Here is a 24,012-nt window from a genome sequence, read left to right as displayed (position 1 = left end):
GCAGCCTACAGCAATGTGAACGCAAAGCCATGTCCTTACTGCCACCGTGACCCTGCTGATTTGACAAAACAGGACCAGGACAAAATCCCGAGAATTAGGCCCAGGCACAGGAAACTCTAAGGAAACCACTTCCTTTCCCAGCATTTCCTCCCTTTCTGTTCCACAGTGCTTTTAGATGCAATCAGACCTGCTTAAATGCAAATACTTTGGTGATAAGGTTTTGTTTAACAGATAAATCATTTTTTTGCTCAGAATGATATTTCAGAAACAACATAACGCAACTTTTAATGCTTCTGAGCTCAAGCTGTACTGTAGCCGGGCAGAGCAAACGGCTAAATACATCCAGATGTTCTTCCCGTTTGTAACTGGAGACCACTGGACCTAAACAGATCGCTCAGACCCATAACATGCAGAGCCAAAATTCAAACTTTACAGGATAACCTTCACAGCTTTATCTTTGCAGGACGCATTTGCTTCAGTTTCTTTTTTAGAATACTGTTAGAAGAGAGTGTTCCAAAAAAGGGGTTTTCACTGGCATGCCATATATAGAAGAACCATTTTTGGTTCCCCCAAAGAACCATTAGTTTCTTTTAATAATCTAAAGAACCTTTAAAGAAGGTTTGTGTTTGTGCAGTGGAAAGGTTCCATGGATGTCAAAGATTTTTGATGGAACCATCAATGCCAGTAAAGCAGTACAGCAATGCGTACATCTTATAAATATAAGAAAAACCATGAAGCATGGAAAAATGCAAACATGTATAGAAGAGTACTCACACAATATGTTTGTTTGTCTGTTGTATTTTTTCTGTAATTATATGTTCCCTAGAATCATACGCACGGCCACAGTCAGAAGAAAATCACTGCATTTTAGTGGTTCTTTCATTTCAAACTTTCTTTTCAAAGTAAAAATTATGAGTGTGTGTGTTTGTATATTTATGTGTGAATGTGTGTGTGTGTATTGTGAGGCCTCCTCAGGAAATGGGTTTGGGTGGGGTGGTAATAAGGGGTTGGAGAGACAGAAAAAGTTCTAAATTGGGCAGTGAAAAGCACAATGTCTCCACAGCTTCTTAGTAGTAAACAGTCTGTATAGAGAGAAATAGCTGCTGTTTATTTTAAGACATTAAATGATGTAAGGTCATGTAAAGAGGTATTGTACAACTTTATAATATATAAGGTACATATAAAAGTCTCAACGATATGATTTAGAGATTAGATATGAATCAGGTCCGTTCCATCCACAAAGTGAAAATCACTTCTTAAAGGATTAGTTCATTTCCTGAACAAACATTTACATATAATGTACTCACCCCCTTTGTCATCCAAGATATTCATGTCTTTCTTTCTTCAGTCGTAAAGAAATAATGTTTTTTGAGGAAAACATTTCAGGATTTCTCTCCATGTAATGGACTTGTATGGTGCCCCCAAACTTGAACTTCCAAAATGCAGTTTCAATAGGCTCTATACAATCCCAGTCGAGAAACAAATGTCTTATTTTCTACAAAAAAAAAGACAATTTATATACTTTTTAAACTGAAACACTAATCTTGTCTAGCTCTGTGTGAACTGTTTTTTACAGTTAGGGTACGTCTAAAAACTCTCATTTTCTCATCCCACTTTAAAATTCGTCCTACATCCATATGCAAGATTGCAATTGCAAAATCTCAGAGTTCAGACTTATATTTTAAAAACTGCAAGTTTATATTTGACAATAGTGTATTTATATCTTGCAATTCTAAGATTTTTTGGAGAAATTTGAGAAAAATGACAGAAATGTGAAATGTAAATAGAATTGTAAGATAAAAAGTTATAGTTTCCTTTTTATTTTTTATAATTACCTTTTCATTTGGCAGAAGCAAGCTGAAAGCTGAATAAATAAGCTTTCCATTGATGTATGGTTTGTAAGGATAAGACAATATTTGGCCGAGATACAACTATTTGAAAATCTGAGGGTGCAAAAAAATCTAAATATTGACATAATTTCCTTTAAAGTTGTCCTCATGAAGTTATTTACTAATTACTAATCAAAAATTAAGTTTTGATATATTAACGGTAGGAAATTTACAAAATATCTTCATGGAACATGATGTTTACTTAATATCCTAATGATGGCATAAAAGAAAAATTTTGACTCATCCAATGTATTGTTGGCTATTGCTACAAATATACCCATGCAACTTATGACTGGTTTTGTGGTCCAGGGTCACATATGAGCAATAGAGTGAGTGTAAAAATGAGTCATTTTTGATTGTCATTGAGTCAGTGATTATTTCAAATGAATGTAACATGAGAGTATGAGTGGGCCCATGTTTTTGTCATGCACTGGAGTCTGAAAGTGTGTGTTTTTAAGAGGCACAGTCTCATGGGAAAATAAATCAGACAAGCACATTCCAACCAGGAACACTGTGACTCCTGCACCTGCTGGTCAAATCACTGTCCTCCTGCAAATCTCTAGTTTCACACACAGAATTGCAGAGCAGTTTTAGTTCTGATTGTAGATTGGGATGCTAAAAGCAAAAGGAACATGGACTCTGATGCAGTGACTAAAATAATACTTATTTCCTTTCCTTTAGAGTCCCATGATGTCTTTGAGCCGCCCCGTGTTGCTTTGTGTGGCAGTGGAGCGTGCTGAGAATTACAGTAATTACCTCTAATGACAGTGAGCTCAGAACGAGAATCTTCCCTGTAAACAACATACATGATTCTCTCTGATGCCTTAAGCTTAGCCTGAGATCATTTAGTATTTTTTTTTTTTTTTTTTTTTTTGATAAACCTTCTAAATGAAACTACTCTGGTATGATTTCTTTCTGCATGATAAGAAATCAGGTGTCATTTATTTATTTATTTATTTTCTGCATTAATTCAGTTATTAATTTACCAGTATTTATATTATGTACACCAATATAGTATAAAATACTATATTTATATATTTAGGTTTAAAATTGTATTTTTTTTTTTTTACACTGTTAGTTTTTTGTAATTTTTCTGCTATAACCAAACTTTTTTTTTTTTTTTTTTTGCAGTACATTTGTTGTAAAAACAAAAACAATAGGGCTGTCAAACGATTTATTGCGATTAATCACATACAAAATAGTTTGCCTAATATATGTGTGTGTGCTGTGTGTAATTATTAAGGTGTATATAAATACAAACACATTATGTATATATTTAAGAAATATTTACAAGTATATGTATTTATTATAATTTGTATATAATTAATATTATATATAAATAAAATATTTTGTACATAAATAACATATTTCTCTTAAATATAACATTAATTTGCGTGTATTTTTATATACATAATAATTACACACAGTACACACACATATATTAGGCAAACTCAAACCTTTATTTTGTATGCGATTAATCACGATTAATCATTTGACAGCCCTAAAAAAATTCTAATCACAAAATTTTTTACTTTTTTACTTTTTTACATACTTTTGCCTACTTTTTACATATGCTGTTTGGATATACACTATAATTTAAAAGTAACTTAAATACATTTTCAAATGTAATTTAGTCACATGATGGCAAAGCTGAATTTTCAGCATCATTACTCCAATCTTCAGTGTCACAGGATCCTTCAGTAATCATTCTAATGTGCTGATTTGATGCTTAATAAATATTTTGTCAATGTCCAATGTTTCTGCCAATATATATGTATATATATATATACATATATATATATATATATATATATATATATATATTTAGGATTCTTTGATGAATAAAAAGGTCAAAAGAAAATAATTTATTGAAAATAGAACATTTAAAATGTTATATCTGTCACTTTTGACCAATTTAATGCATCCTTACTAAATAAAAGTATTTATTTCTGTAAGAAATTCTCACCTCTCAGTGCCAAATTCTTTAACCAATGCAGTGCAACACGATCTTATATTGTAATTCAACACTGCAGTCAGCTTGACTTGGCTGTAATACCATTTTATTTTAACAATGCTGAGATCAGTGTCTCGACTGTGGCAGATTATGTGCACCAGTTGTATCAGTGAAAGACAGCAGTATGTTGTGTCAACATAAGGACTTTATATTTTGTAGACGTAGTAACATTATCTGAGGCCGTCACTGACCGTGCAAGGAAAGTGTTCAGTTTCACAGTCACATGAATGAAAGGTTATACTTCTTGCACCTCAATAAGAAAAAACTCTTTCACATTTTCCACATTATCACTGATCTCCTGGGATTTCAAGGTTGTGCCAGTGATTTTTAAGAATGTGAACATCATGCATGTGAATGCATAAAAAGTGTGGAGCAACATAATCAAAGTAGAGCATCTGAAAAGGAGGTTAGCATATCCCTGAGGACAGGAGAGAAGGATATCAGACACAGAGAGCTCTTCTTTTGTGTGTGAGAGAGACTTTCAATATCAGACAATGTCACTGGTTACGCAACTAGAGGCACAAGTTAATGGCAAAGGCAGCCTCCAGCAATGTGTCTAGATGTATCTGACAATGAACACTTCTTTTGAATTTCATCATCACCGAACAACATGCACAATACGAACTGACAGGTTGAACAAACAAGATACTTCCATGTAATATGTGACCCTGGACAACAAAACCAGTTGTAAGTAGCATGGGTATATTTGTAGCAATAACCAAAAATACATTGCATGGGTCAAAATTATAAATTTTTCTTTTGTGCCTAAAATCATTAGAATATTAAGTAAAGATCATGTTCCATGAAGATATTTCGTAAATTTCCTACTGTAAATATATCTGAACTTAATTTTTGATTAGTAATATGCATTGCTACGAACTTCATTTGGACAACTTTAAAGGCAATTTTCTCAAGATGCAACCTCAGACTCCAGATTTTCAAATAGTTGTATCTCAGCCAAATATTGTCCTGTCCTAACAATGGAAAGCTTATTTATTCAGATAATGTAAAAATCTAATTTTCAAAAAATAACTGACCCTTATGACTGGTTTTGTGGTCACATATTAGCGTGTAATTTCAAATATATGCCCAGAACTAGACAAAGAATCTCAATCCTATATTTAATATATTTAATCCTATAAATAACATTTAACCACTTTTATATATAGACCTATATAATGATAAAAACATTAAATATGTAGAACATATTTATAGAGTATTTATGTAGTGCTTTGTTAGCACACTGATAAAGCATTTGAACAGTTTTGCATATAGCTTTGTATATATGGTAAATATATAAAATGGTTATCTAAATAGGATATAAATAGGATTTTTCTCCATATAATGGACTTCATTGGTGCCCAATTTTGAACTTCCAAAATGTAGTTTAAATGCAACTTCAAAGGGCTCTAAACAATCCCAGCTGAGAAAGAAGAGTCTTATAGCGAAACGATCAGTCATTTTTTTCAAAAAATAAAACTTTGTATACTTTTTAAGCACAAAAGCATGTGTAGCACAGGCTCTGGGATGCTTTCTTTACGACTAAAGAAAGAAAGACATGAACATCTTGGATGACAAGGGGGTGAGTAAATTATTTGTAAATTGTTGTTCTGGAAGTGGAGTTCCCCTTTAATTAGTACTGATCAAACTGCCAAAAATGTAAAATGTCCATAACTATGGATCATTTTTGTGTGAATTAGGACAGACAAAATCTCCAATCATCAGAATCAGGGATGCATGTGTATTCTGGGCATAAACAAGTACCAGATGCATGTACAGAAGATGTTAAAACCATTCAGAGTGTGTGAAGTTTCCAGCAGTAGCAGCTGTGTTTTCTGGAGCAGTGAAAAGTGTGTGTATGAGACAAGAAAGGAGAAAGAAGTTTCCAGATGTTAGTTCTGGATCAGTGAGCGTACACCACCCAGCTCTGATAAACACACACTGTGCTTGGAGAATCCCTGAACATCCATGAACCACAGCACTTCAGTCTGAAACATCTACAAAATTGATAGTGTGGTGTATCGACAACATCCATTCAGTTAAAGTGGCAACTTTTAGGTTAATTATTGGATATATCATATAATAAATGTACAATTCACTAGTTGTGTGGATTTTTCCAACCTTACATATTTCTGCCATAGATTAAGGCATACTCAGAGACATCTTAAATTTATTGTGTGGTCTCCAGCCTATTCAACAAACAAATAAACTCCTAAACAAATCGAGTTGTGTAGTAAAGCTCACTGAAGAGGCTCTGAGAGAGCTTCTTTTCTGAGGCCATATGTGGAATAGTGAAAACTTAAAAAATACTGCCCTCTACAGACGCAAAAACATTTTAAATATTTCCCAATGTGCATGGGATGACTATTACATACATACATTAGAGCAATGGTTCTGAAACATTTTGATTCCAAGGCCACTCTCTCTCCATCCTATCTATATTTTTAAACAAGATTATGAAACTATGGCTTAATAATTGTAACTGTGACTTTTTGGAGGAGACCTGGAGTTTTGTCAAGGCCGTTTAATGAGCCCCGGACCCCGGTTAAGGATCACTGTGTTTGAGGCTTCACACACATTTTATAGTAGCCGACCAAATGCAATTTGACACACTAAAATCACACTGTGTGAATTTTATTGCATTATACACAAAATATCAGTGTTGGGAAGGGTATTTTGGAAATGTAATAGGTTACAGATTACAAGTTACTCTATTTAAATTACAATAAGTATAACTATTTCAATTACTTTATTAATGTATCTGATTTCATTTGATTACTTTTTGGATTACTTTTCTAAATTTGTAATAAAGCAATAAGCCCCAAGAAGCCATGGTTTATGGTGAATTTATAACAGCTAAGGAGTGTTGTTAGGCATGACGCGAAGAGGAGTATATATGAATGAAAATGTAAAAGTTTGGTGTCAGAAAATAAAATAAAGCGTATTGATATTAATAAAAACATTATATTTTTACACCATTCCTCAGAAACAGTTGTGGTCGCCGAGCAATACACAGACATAAACAAAGGCGTACGTTGGTGGAGTAATTTACAACAGCTTCGAACTTGGCTCAGCCAATCAGAACTAAGGACCGGAACTATATGTTTTATAATGAATGTTTTCAACAATTTTTTCTTTTTGAAACATTTAAAGCAGGCAGCGATAACCTTACAGTATTACTCAAAATTTTCTAAATCCTTCTTCTTCACTATAATAATTTAATTTTAAAGCACTGCTACCACAAAATCAGACCTAAGCATCTCTTTTTACTTTGAGATCATTCTGAGGTTAAATACAGATTTAAAATCATAATATATAGTTTAATATGATACTGTTTTTGAAATCAAATCTTTGCATATGGCAGGAAACACTGGCGTCTAACAATGCCTTGTGAAAAAAACAGTTAATTTAAAAAATAATACATATAAACCCAAATAGGAAATAAAACAGTTATCAAATAAACATGTATAATTCTGTGTCCTAAACTCCTGAAACATTTGTGTCACATATTTTAGAGCAGTCGGTGCAATTTTGGAAGGAAAGAAGTTAATCAAATCTGTATGAGTGTGGAAATATTGAGATGTAACCCCCCTTAACCCCCATTAACATTTTCTTAAATAGCTGCAATTTAATTACACATTTTTCTCAGTAACTGTAACAGATTAGTTTAATTTATTTTAAATTGCGTAACACCGTTACATGTAACTAATTACTTTGCAACCCTGACGTCAAACCATGCGGCAGTATCAGAATTTTTCTCAAAAAAATAATCTGTTGTAGCTAAAGGCCTCGTGGTTAGCGTGCCGACGTATAGCGCCGTCGCGCTAAGGTTGTCCCGAGTTCGAATCCAGGCTCGTGGACCTTTCCCGATTTACTACCCATCCAACAACACTGTCCTATATGTGAGCGGTGTTTTTTTAAGAAGTGAGGAGCGGATATTTTAAAAGTCGGAGCAACGTGGTTTTCACTCGCTCCAAGAGCTCTCCAGCATCGCTCCATCACGAGTACAATTCATGACAACGACCCATAATATAACTGTATATTTAGCAAGAATTCACGTGTTAAACATAGCCTATTTAGCTAGCTTGATAGAGATGGATCACTCAAATCAAAAAGAATGTGAAGACTAGGATGACGGCAATGAACATGAGCAGAAAGTTACAATCCGTTTGTTCCTTCAAGATACTGAATATTTTCGGGTGAAAGCGTGATTTAATGCTGACAACCATGTTACCTTGGCATGAGGAAAAAAGTTTGCACACGTGTTCCAATAAGCCACTTGAAAACTATCCTGTTGTTTTATTTGTTATTTACTTCTTTTATTACTTCATGAACAGTTACAGAACTGGTATTTCAAACGTACAGAAATAGTTTAGACGTTGAGCGAAGGCGGAGCGGTGTTTCTGTTATCAGTGACGCCTGTTTCACACATACTCCGTCTGCAGTGCGTATGCGTTGCGTATTTTTTTCCGCACCCATGTTAACGGATCAGGGCGTTCACACTGCACGCGGTTGCTGTCCGGCAGTGCGTTCCAGATGCGGTGCGTTTGCAGCAGTGCAGCGATCGTTTCGGCACAGAGTCTATTTTTGCTGTGCTGGAATCCGGAACAGCAGATTGTTTGTGGGCAAAATGAACATGGATTGGCATTAAATTGTAATAAATTCATAATTTACGCACAATTAATGTGTGATACTTTGTACACAGTAAATTAGAAAAATAAATCCAATAAAGAAATAAAAAAAGGAAAATACATAAATGAGCACAGTACTTCTATAAAACTTGCATAATGCGATCAGATATGTTTTTTCCCTACAAAAATTACTTTTTATATCGTTGGAGGAAGAGGGGGAGTTTAATCGCATCAGCCAATCACGTGGCGGAACTACAACTACTCAAAACAAGGTGACATGGACAACACTGGTCTAATTGTGGAGGTGGAAAAATACAGAATTCTGTACGACCCGCAGAATTCGTTGTACAAAGATTTGATTGCGAAGGAAAGGGCATGGGAAACCGTTTCTTCGGCTATTGGTGTGAATGGTAAGTTTTCAAATCTTTATTTCTTAAGTGCCATGTTTACGTGTACTTACACTTGCTTCAGCAACTATCATTATATATAAGCGTAATGACTGTAACATTACGCTATTTATGTGTAGGTTTTTCAACATGAATACAAACTGTTGGACCTATATGTTGTTCGTGAATACAGTAGTGTTTCTGACCCTGAGTGTTGAACCGGCGTCAGTAGCGCACTGCAAACGTGTCCTGTGTGAAAGCACAATGACCGCTTCCTGCTTCTGCACCGCATACGTAACGCACACGGACTGCATACGCACTGCAGACGGAGTATGTGTGAAACAGGCGTGAGCGAGGACTGAACCCGGAGCGCAGCGGTTATAAAATGCTCGGAGCGCGGAGGGGAAATTGTTGTCGCTCCACTCCGCTCACATACTCTGGCCCTATCTAAAAAACCCTGCCAAATATAAAATATTTTAAAAAGAAGACATTTTAATTTTGTCAGAAGTACATCTATTGTTTCATTTTTTAAAACCTAATAAACTTATTTTTGTATAATTATGCTTGCGCTCTTTCTTTAAAATAAATTATTTATTAGTTTATTATCACACATCTGTCAAATATTTCTTTGGGTCACTGTACACTAAACTGTTAAAAGAGTTTTGAAGAAATTAATACTTTCATTTAGCAAGAATCCACTGAATTAAGACTACATTGTTACAAGAAAGATTCAGTTTCAAATAAATGCTCTTTTGAGCTTTCTATTCATCAATGAACCCTAATAATTATTAAGCGGCACAGCAAAGTTTCTTTAGCACTAAGTCAGCGTATTAGAATAAATTCTGAAAGATCATGTGATACTAAAGACTGGATTAATGGCTGCTGAAAAATCAGCTTTGCCATCACAGGAATAAATTACATTTCAAAATATATTACAATAGGAAACAGTTATTTTACACTGTAAAGCTCTTTCACAATATTACTCTTTGGCTGTATTTTTCATAAAAAAAATGCAACCTTAAGATATATGAGACTTTAAAACACTTTACTGATCCCAGACTTCAAGTACAGGCCAACACATGTGTATTTAAGTCGCCTTTTGATCAAAGGTCTGTGAAAATACTCACCAACACAGCTTTGAACTGTTTATTAACAGTCCAGATTCACACCGTCTCAAATACAGAAACATTCCAAAACCAATCCCATACATACACACACACTTTAAGCAATAGAGTTTTAAATGCAGACATTCACACATTAGAATTGTTCTGCTGTGGAGAATAAGCAGAACATAAGCACTTTAATTCTAGTGGATCAGTCAAATGTCAGGGGTCAAACTATAATAATGATAATAAGAAAACTATTAGAACCAAAAGGGGTACAAATAAACTGTATCCAAAAAGTTGGAAGACCAAGAATTCACACAAACATCCTAAAAGCCACTGACACAGAACATAATACACCAGCTATAATTAATCACATATGCCTATATTTCATTAAACAAACTAAATTTAAAGAAACAGTGTGGAAAATGAGTCAAACTCATGCAAGCAAAATGTTAGAACGCAAAAGTACTACGAGACATTAACTAATGGAAGTGTCATTCTGTGTCAAATAATAATCAATCAACACACATACACACATTAATAAACAAGCGTTAATTCAGGCATTTTCTAGTTTTCCAACAACTTCAAAAACAAAAACCAAATGCAGAAAAAAAAAAAAAAAAAAAAAAGCAGAACTCTACTTGGAAGAAAAACGTTTAAAACAGCAATTTGAACATTCTGGCTTTACATAACAGGCATCCAAAAAGCTCAAATAATAAAATATTTACAAAATAAAGCACAAATGTTTCATATTCCCAAAAGCCTCATTTTCAACAGATTCACAGTGAGGTCGCTGACTGTTTGATCTTGGTTTGCTCAGTATATTTATGGGGAATATTGCAACTGTGAGTCCACACACACACACACACACACACACATACTTCAGAGATACTGCATAGCAAGGAGTGTAATAATTAAAACTGGACAGGTGGAAAAGAGAAAACACAAAACAGCAGCAAGAAAGAGAAAAAAAGCACAACCACATCAATCTTTCAGAGGGAGCTATGACATCACACGTGACATCATCAAGCTCGATGAGCGTTGCCAGAGCGTTGCCAGGGCGTTGCCGTAGCGATGTGGTTTCTGTGGTGGTTTTGTGCACAGTGAGCGAGAGGCAGCTTCTCTCCAGTCCACTAGGTGTCCTCCTCCGGCACACCCACGCCTCTTCTCCTGAGCGCATCGGCTCCGTCCACTTGCCGCCACTCTTCAGTCTTTCCACTGTACTCATCGTCATCATCCTCCTCCTCTCCGTCTGCTTCCTGCTCATCTTCTAGCTGCTGCATGAGACGTACCTGCCCAGCAGGCAGTTTCCCTACAGAAACAGTTACATGTCATTTCATCATAGTTTTGTTATTTTCGGATTATTTTTATTTTCATCATCAAGTTTAATGAATCTCTAGTATGTCACGTGTTACTGTGGGCAAGCAGGAAGGTTCATATTAACATTCACACTTACTGTAGTGATAATCTTGCGCAAAGCGTCTTGATGGGAAAACAAAATCTGCGACAAAAACCAGTATCTGAGAGAGAGAAAATAACATGAAAACAGGGAGACATTTGATTCACCTATGATTCCATTAGAATTTGATGTTTGCATGTTCTAAGCTAATGATGCAGTATTCAAATATGCTCAAAGGATTAAAATTTCCTGATTATTTACTCCCCCATGTTATCCAAGATGTCTTTATTTCTTCAGTTGATACGAAATTAAGGTTTTTGAGGAAAACATTCCAGGATTCCATAAGACCCTTATTCCTCGACTGGAATTTTGTAGAGTCCTTTGAAGCTGCATTGAAACTGCAATTTGGACCTTCAACCCATTGGCTCCCATTCAAGTCCACTATATGGAGAAAAATCCTGGAATGTTTTCCTCAAAAACCTTCATTTCTTTTCAACTTAAAAAAAAAAAAAACATGAACATCTTGGATAACACAGGGTTGAGTAAATTATCAGGGATTTTTTATTCTGAAAGTGAACTTGACCATTTTATTGATGCATTAGCTATGTATTTAGACATTTTGTCTAAGATTTTGAATAAATGAGTTTGTTGCAATGCATTCTGGGATTACCCACTCCAACAAATATGGATATTTTTCTTACAAAAACACAAATACATTATGCGCCTATTACAAAAACGCAAATACTTTATGCGCACAGCGGTAAGTAAGTGTGGGGTCAGTAATACTTTTAAAAAGTTATTAATACTTTTAATTCACCAATGATCCATTAAAGTGACAGTAAAGACATTTATAATGTTATAAAATATTTCTGTTTCAAATAAATGCTGTTGTTTTAAACTTTATTCATCAAATCAGCATATTAGAATTTTTCTGAAGGATCATGTGACACTGAAGACTGGAGTAAAGATGCTAAAAATTCAAAAATAAAATCAAAAATAAATTACAATCCAATATAAAATAAAACATAAAACAGTTGTTTTAAATTCTAATAATATTTCAATAGATACAGTTTTTACTGCATTCCTGCAAACTATATGCAGTTGCACTGAGCATAAAATACTTTTTAAAACCACTAAAAATAATACAACCTTAAACTTTTAAATAGTAGTGTATAACATGTGCATTCTCACCAGTCCAAGGACCAATCCTGAGATGAGTGTTGCTAGAGCAAATATCCCATATGAGCCCCAAACCGGGACGCCCAGCTGCTCCGTTAAGTAATTATGGCAATGCTAAAACACAATGTTAAAAGATCATTTAAATTACTTCATGAAAAAAACAAAACAAACAGATTATAAAGATATCAGGTCAGGTATTAACTATTAAGCACAATTCTTTGCAGTGAGGCACTGTTTGTTTGTTGTTTAATGCCATGCCAAAAAAATTATTTATTACAAATTTATAATATCAGGTTTTTACAATTTATTTTCACTAAACTGTATTTGGTAAAAAAGTCACTTCAAAAGAGTTTAAGGGGTCATATTATGCTCTTTTTCAAAGTCTTGATTTTGTTTCGGGGGTGTACTAGAACATGCTCTCACGCTTGGTGGTTCGAAAAATGCATTATTTTTCACATAATTTACATTATTACAATACCTTTCTCCCAGCCTGGCTCAAATAGCTTGATTAGTTCCGGGTTTTTCCAAAAAAAGGAAATGTGTTGTGATTGGTTAGCTATCCCAGTGCGTTGCGACTGGCGAACAGCTTAGACAGTGTTTAAGTACTGCGACGGCCCTTGTCAAAGCAACTAGCTAGAATAATAGCGAATCTTACATTTTAAATAAGAATATTTTTCTTACAAATCCGCATCGATTCGCTACAGGAGACCCCCCGGGAGGCGTGTGTGAGGCACTTTTTATTATGGATGAATGCACTTTATTAGACTTTATTAGACTCCGATTGCATTCGTCTGAAAGAAGGAAGTCATATACACCTAGGATGCATGGAGGGTGAGTAAATAATACGCTACAGTAGTGTTGAGTCCCATCCTCAGCCTGCAAGATCGCAATACATGATATTATCGTGCTAATGTATTTAATTCTTTACATACTTAGATTGCCCGAAACCAGCTCCAGCTTAAGGCTAAAAGCAGCCTAACATTATCAAAAAAACATCATCACTGATTAGCCTTGCCTATTCTAGTCCAAGTTTATGCATTTTAAAAAACACTTGTGTTATAAGTGAAGCTACTACACTGTATGATGAATAAATCTCTTACCACACACTGCACACGTCTGTGGCACGTTACTGCTCCGAAGCGGCCACTATAGTCAATGCTTATGTTTATACCTGCCGCTAGCGGCTCGTTGAAGCGGTTCTCCGCGCTGCATCGCTAAAGTTTGGCTAATCCCCAAACTTGTCCCTACACCGCCCCCAACAATTCGAATTCCCAAAGGCGGGAAAATTATATTTAATATAATGATATTCTAATGGACCGCATTGTGACATCATTGCATGCGGAAAACAATCGTTGTAGTCCAAAGGAGCCGTTCGTTGTAGTTCTTGGAAAGAGATTTTTTAAAAACAAAATATCTCCATTTGGAGTGAACTGTAAGATTTGTAACTTTGTACATCTTTTATATGCCCAAAGATCCACAACACACACTGACTAAAATTCAAAAAGTGAAAAAGCATAATAGCACCCCTTTAACTGAATAAATCTGGTCCCATCAGTTGGAAAATTGACTAGGGCTAATTCATAGTTCATTCACTGTATATAGATCCTACTCTGTTTGCCATTTGTTATTAACAAATGAACAAATTATTAATTTTAAATCTATAGCAGGTACTGTTTTATTTTACCAAATCAGCATATTAGAATTTTTCTAGTTTTAGTGACACTAAAGACTGGAGTATTGGCTGCTAAAAATTCAGCTTTGCAATCAAAAACAAATTACAATCAAGTGAAAACTAAAATATAAAACAATTATTTTAAATTGTATTATTATTTCAAAAGATTACCGTTTTTACTGCATTTTTGATCTGCATTTTAAATGCAGTTGCACTGAGCCTAAAATACTTTTTAAAAACTACTAAAAATGATGTTCTTTTGTCTGCTTCCTCATTTCCTTTGATTCCACAGAGCCCAGGTTTAACTTTAACTTCTGCTGGTTTTCAATGGTTACAAAACATTCATGAAATAAAATAATTTCAAACAAAATGCCACAAGCAGGATAAAATACACAGTCGTTATTGCAAAAAAAAATCCCTTCAGGGTGATATCAGTCACCTCTGCTTAAGGTCAGGGGGTTTATTTTGCATTATTGACCGGCTGACTAAATTATCTTTCAGTATCTGTTGCTGGTTCCCTCAGCATTAGCTTGATGTATAAATTATTTGTGCATGTAAGTTATAACTCTAAATTAAAGTTAAATATTAATGGGCATACACACTCACCCTGATGAACATGGATAACTTGAAGAGGGCTGACATTGCGTTCATCCTAAAATAAAACAAAACATCAGTCTGAAACTGTGTCAAGTCAAATATAAAAATAGTCTGTAAGTCTGTTATCATACAATTTGAAACCAGCCCCGGCACCCACCCACCCACAACCACACCCACACCATGCACTCACAGGAAGGATGAGGGGCCAAACCAGGAAGAGACCGGCTCTATGCTCTGCCATTTCTTTTCCTCAATGAAGCTCAGGAAGTCATCTTTAGATCGGGCTCCTTGATATCGCCGAAACACACCATCTTTACAGCTGCAACACACATACAGTCATGTTTAACTATTTATAACACCACACAAAGACTGTGTATATGACTGAAAACAAGAGGAAACTAATATTTTCATTCAACAAAGATGTATTAAATTGATCAAAATTGACAGTAGAGACTTTAATAGTTCACAACCATCTTTACTTTATCGATTTTATCAAATCTATCACCTACTACCAGCTCACTCATTTCTAAAGAAAGGGTTAAATGTGTGCAAATAGAATGAAACTCACTGGTAGATAGTTGGGAGAGCTGTGATTATAAACCTCCCGCTCAAACCTACAGCACAAAGAGAGAGAAACAGGAGTGAGAATCATATAAACGGGTGATCAGGTGAACAAAATATGTGCACATAGCGTCATACCTGGCTGCTCGGTGACGTCCACTTTGGCAATATTCACTCCTATATCTTCTCCCCATTCTGCAAACTCATTCCACACAGGCTGGAGCTGCTGGCAGGCTGGACACCACGGAGCAAAGCTGAAGCAGACAGGCAAACCTTTTAATCCAATAACACAATCCCAGCCAGAGGAGACACAAAGACACTGAGGCTCATTTGTTTTCCATCGGATCTATTTAACTACAATCCTCTTGTCGATTGCTCTAGCTGGAGAAAATGTGCAGGGGAAACGACTGTTTCCTTAAAGGGAGAAGGAAAACTCTGACACTTACTCACAGTCATGTTTGTTAAAGATTCTAGGCAGAATGACAGTCACCATTTAGATACAAATGCAAAGAAAGTGTCGTTCTTTCTCATTTTGTGTTCCAAGAAAGAAAGAAAGAAAGAAAGAAAGCCATGAGGTTCTGAATCAACATTTGGGGGAGTTACTAATGATATTACTGTCGTTTTTGAGTGAACTGTGACTTTAACGTCAACCACTGAACTTCCTCTATCCTTAACTCATTAACACTGCAAAAAGAAATAATATTAAAAAAAATCTTAAGCTAGATGTTTTAAATTCACGTGCAGCGCTAATCACCATGCATATATAAGCATATATAAACAGACTTTTATGCACAACTCAATTTAGTAACTTACAACTCGATCATCCATTCTCCCGTCAGGATTTCCTCCCAGTTTCCATCTGTGATTACTCTTAAATTGGGAGGCTTGGCCGATGCGGACTGCAGCATCACACATGTCGCTATTAACGCAGAAAACACACACACGCCGGCTGTCATCCTGACTCTGCGTGTGTATGTGCACGCCATGTTTCAGCACCCACTGCTTGCCTTCCGCTTCCGCCTCGACTCTGACGCCCCGCTGATGGGCGGGACCGCTTCATCAACGTCATTACGTATAACGGTCGACAAAGTTTAAAACATAGCTCCACCTATTTCCAGATACTTATTTTTTTTTGCTTGTATAAAATATTATGACATCTTATGGTTAATACATTTTAGATTGCATATGTGACCCATTATATTTATATTAATCATACTATGAAATTAATTGTCTTGTTTTTTTCTGCCATTATGTATTTGTTCTATCTTAACATGCACTGAAATGAATTCTAAACATATTCTATGTATATTTCAGGTAATGTGTTTACATTTAAATTAATTTAATTTGAGAGTAATGTATTTCAGTTCAAAACATAGCAAGTTCTGATTTAACATTCCAAATTTGCAACAAATATCAGCCTGTCATATCTAACGAAAAGAAAGGTTTTTAAACGAAAAGAAAGTTTTAAAAATTATTTTACAAAAAAACATGTTGTCAGAACACAAGGTGGCGCTATGAACTCTTTCTTATTCATAAAACCACATAGACTGATTTTACTGATTTTACTGCACTGTTTGTGATTGAAACGGAGTTAATTTACAAATGCATTAGGGGAATATAAAAATAAGAAAGTAGCTGGAAATTGAGAGAAAGGAAAAGTGCTCATAAAATATTTGTCCTCTTGGCTGATTTGTCTACTCGGTTCATTTTCTCTTCCTGAAGCAACCTGGAGGCCATTATCTTATGCAAATTATCTTTTTGCAAGCCAAGGTTTTTAACCATTATACTAATAGATTTTTACTATTTAACTTGTGTGTGCAAAACAATGAAAAAGAGAATGCTTTATAGTTTTTAGAAACACAGGCAGATATAGACACACACACACACACACGTTTGTTTTTGTGAATTGTGGGGACTATAGGGACTTCTATAGATTTTATACTGACCAAACGATATTGTCTATCCCCTAACCCAACCCTAACCCTAAACCTACCCCTTACAGAAAACATGTTTGCATCGTTACACTTTCAGATAAACATCATTTACTATTTTTAATAATTTTTTAACATTGTGGGGACCGCAGGCCATTTCTACTTTCAGGTTTTACTATCCTTGTGTGGACATTTGGTCCCCACAATGTAGCAAAAACAAGTACACACACACATGCACTCACACCCTCAGAGGATGTTGTTATTACTCACTCTCTGCTGACACTAAATGAGCGCTAATGACAACAGTGATGTGATAATTGCTCTGCCACAGTGAATATGTTAAAATGTAAATGTGTTGTGTTCGTGAGTTCAATGTAATTGTTTAAACTGATTTATTGAGGAAAGGGTTATGATTATGTAAGCGTGGGTATATAGGGAAAGCATGTTGCTGCTCATGTCTGGAATTTCTGTGCTATTCAGGCCTGTTTGATCCTGGAAATAAGTCTCAGATCCTAGAAAAAAATAAGGAAAAAATTAAACAAAATGATCATATTGATCCAGTGCATTGACATATTGTCTGTTTTGAGCAAAGTTAGATATTAAATGGCTCTTTTTCTCTTAAACTTCTTATTTTGGGATGTATTTCTTAAAAAAATAAATAAATAAAATCATGATGTCTGGCCCTGATGACTTTTCATCAACACACTTTTCATACTCTCACTTGTATATCATTTATTTTGAAACATCATTTACACCACATTTCAGTTGCGTACTATTTTGTGGTAGACATAAAAGTGGTGGAAATGATACTGAAACATTTTTGGAATAAAACAGCTGACTCAATTTTTTTTCTAGGTAGGATTCATTGCTAGCTTTTTTATGCATCCTGAAATTTTCACACTTGCATAATTTGACAAATTTACAGCTCATTGGAAATGACGTGCAATAAAAATATTCCATTCACACGTTACGTCAAGTGTCCTCACACATCATGTCTCATATTTCACCTCAAGCATGCTCTTCACTGATCATTTTGTTTCCTTGGTAACCAAAGACACCAGCTTAGATGAAACTTTTTTAGTAGAAAATAAATAAAAAAAAAAGATATAAATCATTTTTACACCATATAATGAAGTAATTATTATTTAATGATGGATTTTCATATTTAAAACAAAAAGAAAATTTGGGTCTGAGATAGACAACATGATACATTTTGAAAAAAAAAAAAACAAGTAGTAAAAAAATCACCCAGCTAACAGGGAAGTTCTCATAATAGTTCTGCCGAGTTATGAACAAACATTCTTTAATCAACATTAATAAAGTGTTTGGCACCATAGAAGTCCACTATTTTGAGAGAAATCCTGAAATGTTTTACTCAAAAAACATAATTTCATATCAACTGAGGACAGAAACGCATGAACATCTAGGATGACAAGGGGGTGAGTAAATTATCTGTGAATTTTTGTTCTGGAAGTGAGCTTCTAAACTATCTGTCAGACGGTTACAACTTCATTTATTTAAACAGAGAATCATCTCAGTTAATGCTAGTAAAGTATGGAGTGCCACAAGTATCTGTCTTAGGTCCTCTGCTATTTTCAATATTACATGTTGCCCCTTGGCAATATTATTATAGAATAAAGGATTAATTTCTATTGCTGTGCTGATGATAATCAACTATATATTTTAAAAAGACCAGATGAAACTTCTTAATTATCTAACAATTAATTATCAGAGTGTGTTAAAAATGTAAAAGATCAGATGACCAATCATTTTCTCATACTAAATTCAGATAAGCGAGAGATAAAGAAAAGACTGTATACAATTTGGATCAAGATAGATGTACTGTTACTTAATCTACAGTCAAAAACATGGGTGTTATGATTTTTAAAAGCCATATTTTTAAAAGTTGCTGTCTAATATGTGACCCTGGACCACAAAACCAGTCTTAAGTTGATGGGGTATATTTGTAGCAATAGCCAAAAATACATTGATTTTGATTAGTAATATTCATTATTAAGAACTTCATTTGGACAACTTCAAAGGCGATTTTCTCAATATTTAGATTTTTTTGCACCCTCAGATTCCATATATTCAAATACTTGTATCTCTGACAAAAAGCTCAGTTTTATGACTGGTTTTATGGTCCAGGGTCACATATATGGTCACATATATTTCATGTTACAAAATATGATAATATTACCTTAATTTTACAGTCTCTACACTGGCTACCTGTTAAGATCTGTATGAGTTAAAAAATATTACTACTTAGATATAAGGCCCTAAATGGTTTAGCTCCTGCGTACCTAACCAGTCTTCCATCATGCTACAGTGCATAATGTTTCCTAAGGTGGCAAAACTCTGGACTTTTGGTAGTACCTAGCAAAGTCCACTAAAGGAGGTAGAGAAAAAAGTAAGATATTATCTTCTAAATTAAAAAGTTATGTGTTACTCTACTACACTGTAAAAAACAATTTGTCGAGCCAACTTAAAATAATTTGTAACCTTAAGTTCAGTCAAAAAAAAAAAAGTTTATTCAACTTGAAATGTTAAATTATCCTAAGTGACAACTTAGATATTTGAGTTGAATCAACTTCAGATTTTAAGGCAGCTGGGTTACTTACCTATCTGTTAAGTTTAGCAAACACAAATATCTAAGTTGTTACTTAGTACAACTTAACATTTAAAGTTGACTAAACTTATTTTAGCTGACTGAACTTAAAATTTTAAGGCAGCAGGGTAACAAATTATTTTAAGCTGACTCAACAATTGTGTTCTTTATTTTTTACAGTGTAGTTACTTGAAAAAACTCACATTACCACGAACACTGGCTAACAAATCGTTCTTAAAACATATTTAGCTGGGCAGGAAAAATCTCAAATGTGTAGAATTCATTTTAATCCCTGATAGCACACACACATATGGGAGACGTCTATTTGACGTCTGCATTTACATCTGGAAGACGTATTTATTTAAAGTGTTTGCTCATCTGTTCCCTATCAGATGTCAAATAGAAGTCTATTAGATGTCTTTAAGATGTTTATGATTTAGAATGTATGTAAAACTGACATCTTTCAGACGTCTGTCAGATGTTTGTACACAGCAGATGCTTTTCAGATCAAGTGATCTTTAACAGTCATCTTAGAAGTACGTGTGCTATCTGGGATGTAATTAAAAGAGTGCCTGTCCATTTTTAATATCCTAACATTCCATCCGGTTATCACCATGTACGGAGTGTTACGCAGTGACAGTTCTCACTGACGTTTGTGCACACACACATACACACACACACGACAGGATGCACGTGGGAGGAGAGAAAACGCCGGAGACAGCATGAATAGGAGTAGGTGGATAGAAAAATCTACTTTCCCCTCTATTTTTCATCCTCTCCCTCTCATCCTCAATCTGAAACTGGCTTTTACCTGTTATGCAAGGCACTGCCTACTCTCAGCATCATAGAAAGAGAGGGTTCATTTTCAGACCTACCAAAAATAAATTCCATTCTGTGAGCTACTGCCACACACATATGCTAATGGACAGGCATACTCATAAAAACGCTATTATAGATGCGGGTTGTCTTCATTAGATTGCATTACAGCTTTTATATAACTGTGGATGATGAACAGCTTGTGCACACAGACAGAACTAAAAAATGAACGTAACACTATATCCACACACAGTGTAGTCTGATTGATTCCTATTTGGTGCAGAATGTCGACTGAGCAATCTAGGGACTGAATCCAAGCCAATTTATAATCCAATTTTTGGGGCTGCATCTCCTTCTGCCTAGAGATTTTGGGTCTCTAAAATCTTTCAGAAGATTCAGCATCACCTCCTTCAGCAAGAGCAGCTCCAGATGGACAGACTGAAGCTGAGAGCCAGAAAAGGCAGTTGCTGAGCTGTTGTAGGTTTACCGTGCAGCTGCGAGTACAATCACGGTCCCTGCAGATATTTAGAGATCAGTAGCTTGAGAAAAAGCACAGTTTGGTCAGAAGTCATTAAAGGGTGTTTTGTTGTTTTACTATAGGCCTTTATAGTATATAGTATGAGTTTCTCCCATATGTTCTAAAGCTTAGAGAATTAAATACATAAGCATTTTATCAACAAATAATTCTGCATCAACATAAAAAAATGTGAAAGAAGAATCGAGTGATTTCATTCATTACATTAACTAAAATAAAATATATAAAAAAAAAACATAAAAAAAAACTTTTTTTCAGCTAGTTCCCAAGGCAACATTTCTCATTTTCAGTATTTTGTTTTATTTAAAATACTAAAATAACTAAAACTAATAAATAAAAATTAATCAAAAATTACACTACCAGTCAAAAGTTTTTGAACAATTTTAAAGAATTATTTTCTGCTCACCAACCCTGCATTTATTTGATCCAAAATATAGCAAAGTAAAATTTTGAAATATTTTTATTATTTAAAATAACTGCTTTCTATTCGAATGTATTTTAAAATGTAATTTATTCCTGTGATCAAAGCTAAATTTTCAGCATCATTATTCCAGTCTTCAGCGTCACATGATCCTTCAAAAATCATTTGAATATGCTGATTTGCTGTTCAAAAAACATTTATTATTTTATATTATTACTACAATTATTATTATTAATATATATAATGCTACTAAAGATTTCTATTTCAGATGCTGTTCTTCTGACCTTTCTATTCATCAAAGAAACCTGAAAACATTCTACTCAGCTGTTTTCAACATAATAATAATAATAATACATGTTTTTTTAAACAGCAAATCAGAATATTAGAATAATTTCTAAAGGATCGTGTGACTGAAATCATGATGCTAAAAAAACAGCTTTAAAATCACAGGAATAAATTACAATTTAAAATATATTCAAATAAAAAACAGTTATTTAAATAGTACAAATATTTCAAAATTGTTTTTGCTGTACTTTGAATCAAATAAATGCAGGTTTAGTGAGCTGAAGAGATTTCTTTAAAAAAAAATCTTACAGTTCAAAAACTTTTGAGTGGAAGTGTATACTTAAAAAAAACGAATAGTAAAACTTTCTAAATATTAACAAAAAATATGACAGTACATTAACGATACCATTTTTTGATTAAATAAAGCAATAATATATGTGTGCAGTGTAGGCATGTTGGATGCATTGTATCTTATACTTGAGTTGGCTTTGCACACATTTTATATCTTTCCATAGACATATTAATTCTCATAATTTTCTTGGATTAATTTGATGCTTAAGAAGGTCAAGATCTAAGCATCTCTTTGAAGACTGTCATGCAAATATGGCTGAGTCTATACTCTGAGAATCTCAATAACTACTGGCCCCAGTTTAGAGCCTGCTCTGTGACCCAATTACTGTCATAAGAATAAAAATGATTAAGCAATTAATTTCCCCCCCACCAAGTCTCTCTCACACAGATACTCACGAGAGTGGCACATGGACAAAATTCACATGGCTCTCAATCACGGCCTTCTAACACGCTCACACACACACACTCAACTCTACAACAACCTCAATACACCCACACACACACTCCTGCACTCCTCTACTAGCACTCACGTTTCAGATGCTCACACGTGTCTAAAAACACATGACACAATACAACACAGAGGTCGAAAATTTGGTCAAATCAATAGCAGCTGCACTGTAAAATTTTACCCACACCTAAAAACATCATCCAGATTATTATAAAACACAGCATTACTTTCCTGTCAGTGATTGTGAGTAGGTCAACGCATAAGCAAAATTAAAAACTCAATAAGATCATTATTTACAGCTGGCTGTTAATCTGTGATAATTTTACAATGACTTTGAGGGTGGTCAATCATACTTTGTATAGTGAACAATCTAAATATTTTTATTAAAGAAAATTGTGTGATATGTGACCCTGGACCACAAAACCACTCATAAGGGTGGTAAAAACTGTTATTTATACATCATCTGAAAGCTGAATAAATAAGCTTTCCATTAATGTATGGTGTGTTAGTATAGGACAATACTTGAAAATCGTGAGGGTGAAAAAATCAAAATATTGAGAAAATCGCCTTTAAAGTCATCCAAATGAAGGTCTTAGCAAAGCATATTACTAATCAAAAATTAAGTTTTGATGTATTTATGGTAGTAAATTTACAACATATCTATGGAACATGATCTTTACTTAATATCCTAATGATTTTTTTGCATATTGTTGGCTATTGCTACTTATGACTGGTTTTGTTGTCCAAGATCACATATATTTGTGATGTGTAAATTTAATAATGTGATAAATAATTAAAGCTGGTCTATATTTTGACTTAACGTCCAATATAATAATTTTGTTTCCTCCAAACGCAAAAGCAACTTCTGGCATAACTTCTGAAAATATGTTGTCAAGCAACATTTCAGTAATCACAAAAAGTTTGTCTGAAAAGAAATTAGATTTAGTAACATAGTAACAACTCTTTCTACATTGGACGTCAAAAACAACAGCAAAACATAACGGTTACCAAAAAGTTGTTAGAAAACATTGTATAGTTATATTTTGTTTGGAAATGTATAGAATTTGTATCCACCTTATTCTTTAACGCATAAGTAAGCCTATGGGTGAGACTTCCGGTTCATTAGCCGCTATAAGGAAATAATGAAAAGAATAATGTCCAGTAAATGCTAAAACTGTTTGCA

The 24,012-nt window shown here is 34.3% G+C and overlaps 1 protein-coding gene across 1 annotated transcript; it reads right to left on the bottom strand.

Annotated features, from left to right (window-relative positions):
• Positions 1-10,051: 10,051 nt before the first annotated feature.
• On the bottom strand, positions 10,052-16,466 carry tmx1 (thioredoxin-related transmembrane protein 1). Its single transcript, XM_051125425.1, has 8 exons — positions 16,248-16,466; positions 15,573-15,688; positions 15,442-15,487; positions 15,064-15,192; positions 14,883-14,928; positions 12,617-12,718; positions 11,483-11,546; positions 10,052-11,338 (listed from the first exon to the last, which is right to left on the bottom strand). The coding sequence occupies exons 1-8, from the start codon at positions 16,418-16,420 to the stop codon at positions 11,160-11,162; spliced, it is 855 nt and encodes a 284-aa protein (XP_050981382.1). The 5' UTR covers positions 16,421-16,466; the 3' UTR covers positions 10,052-11,159.
• Positions 16,467-24,012: the final 7,546 nt, after the last annotated feature.

The sequence above is a fragment of the Labeo rohita genome, chromosome 13 (assembly GCF_022985175.1).
Source record: "Labeo rohita strain BAU-BD-2019 chromosome 13, IGBB_LRoh.1.0, whole genome shotgun sequence".
NCBI lineage: Eukaryota > Metazoa > Chordata > Actinopteri > Cypriniformes > Cyprinidae > Labeo > Labeo rohita.
This window is presented reverse-complemented; position numbering and strand designations above follow the sequence as displayed.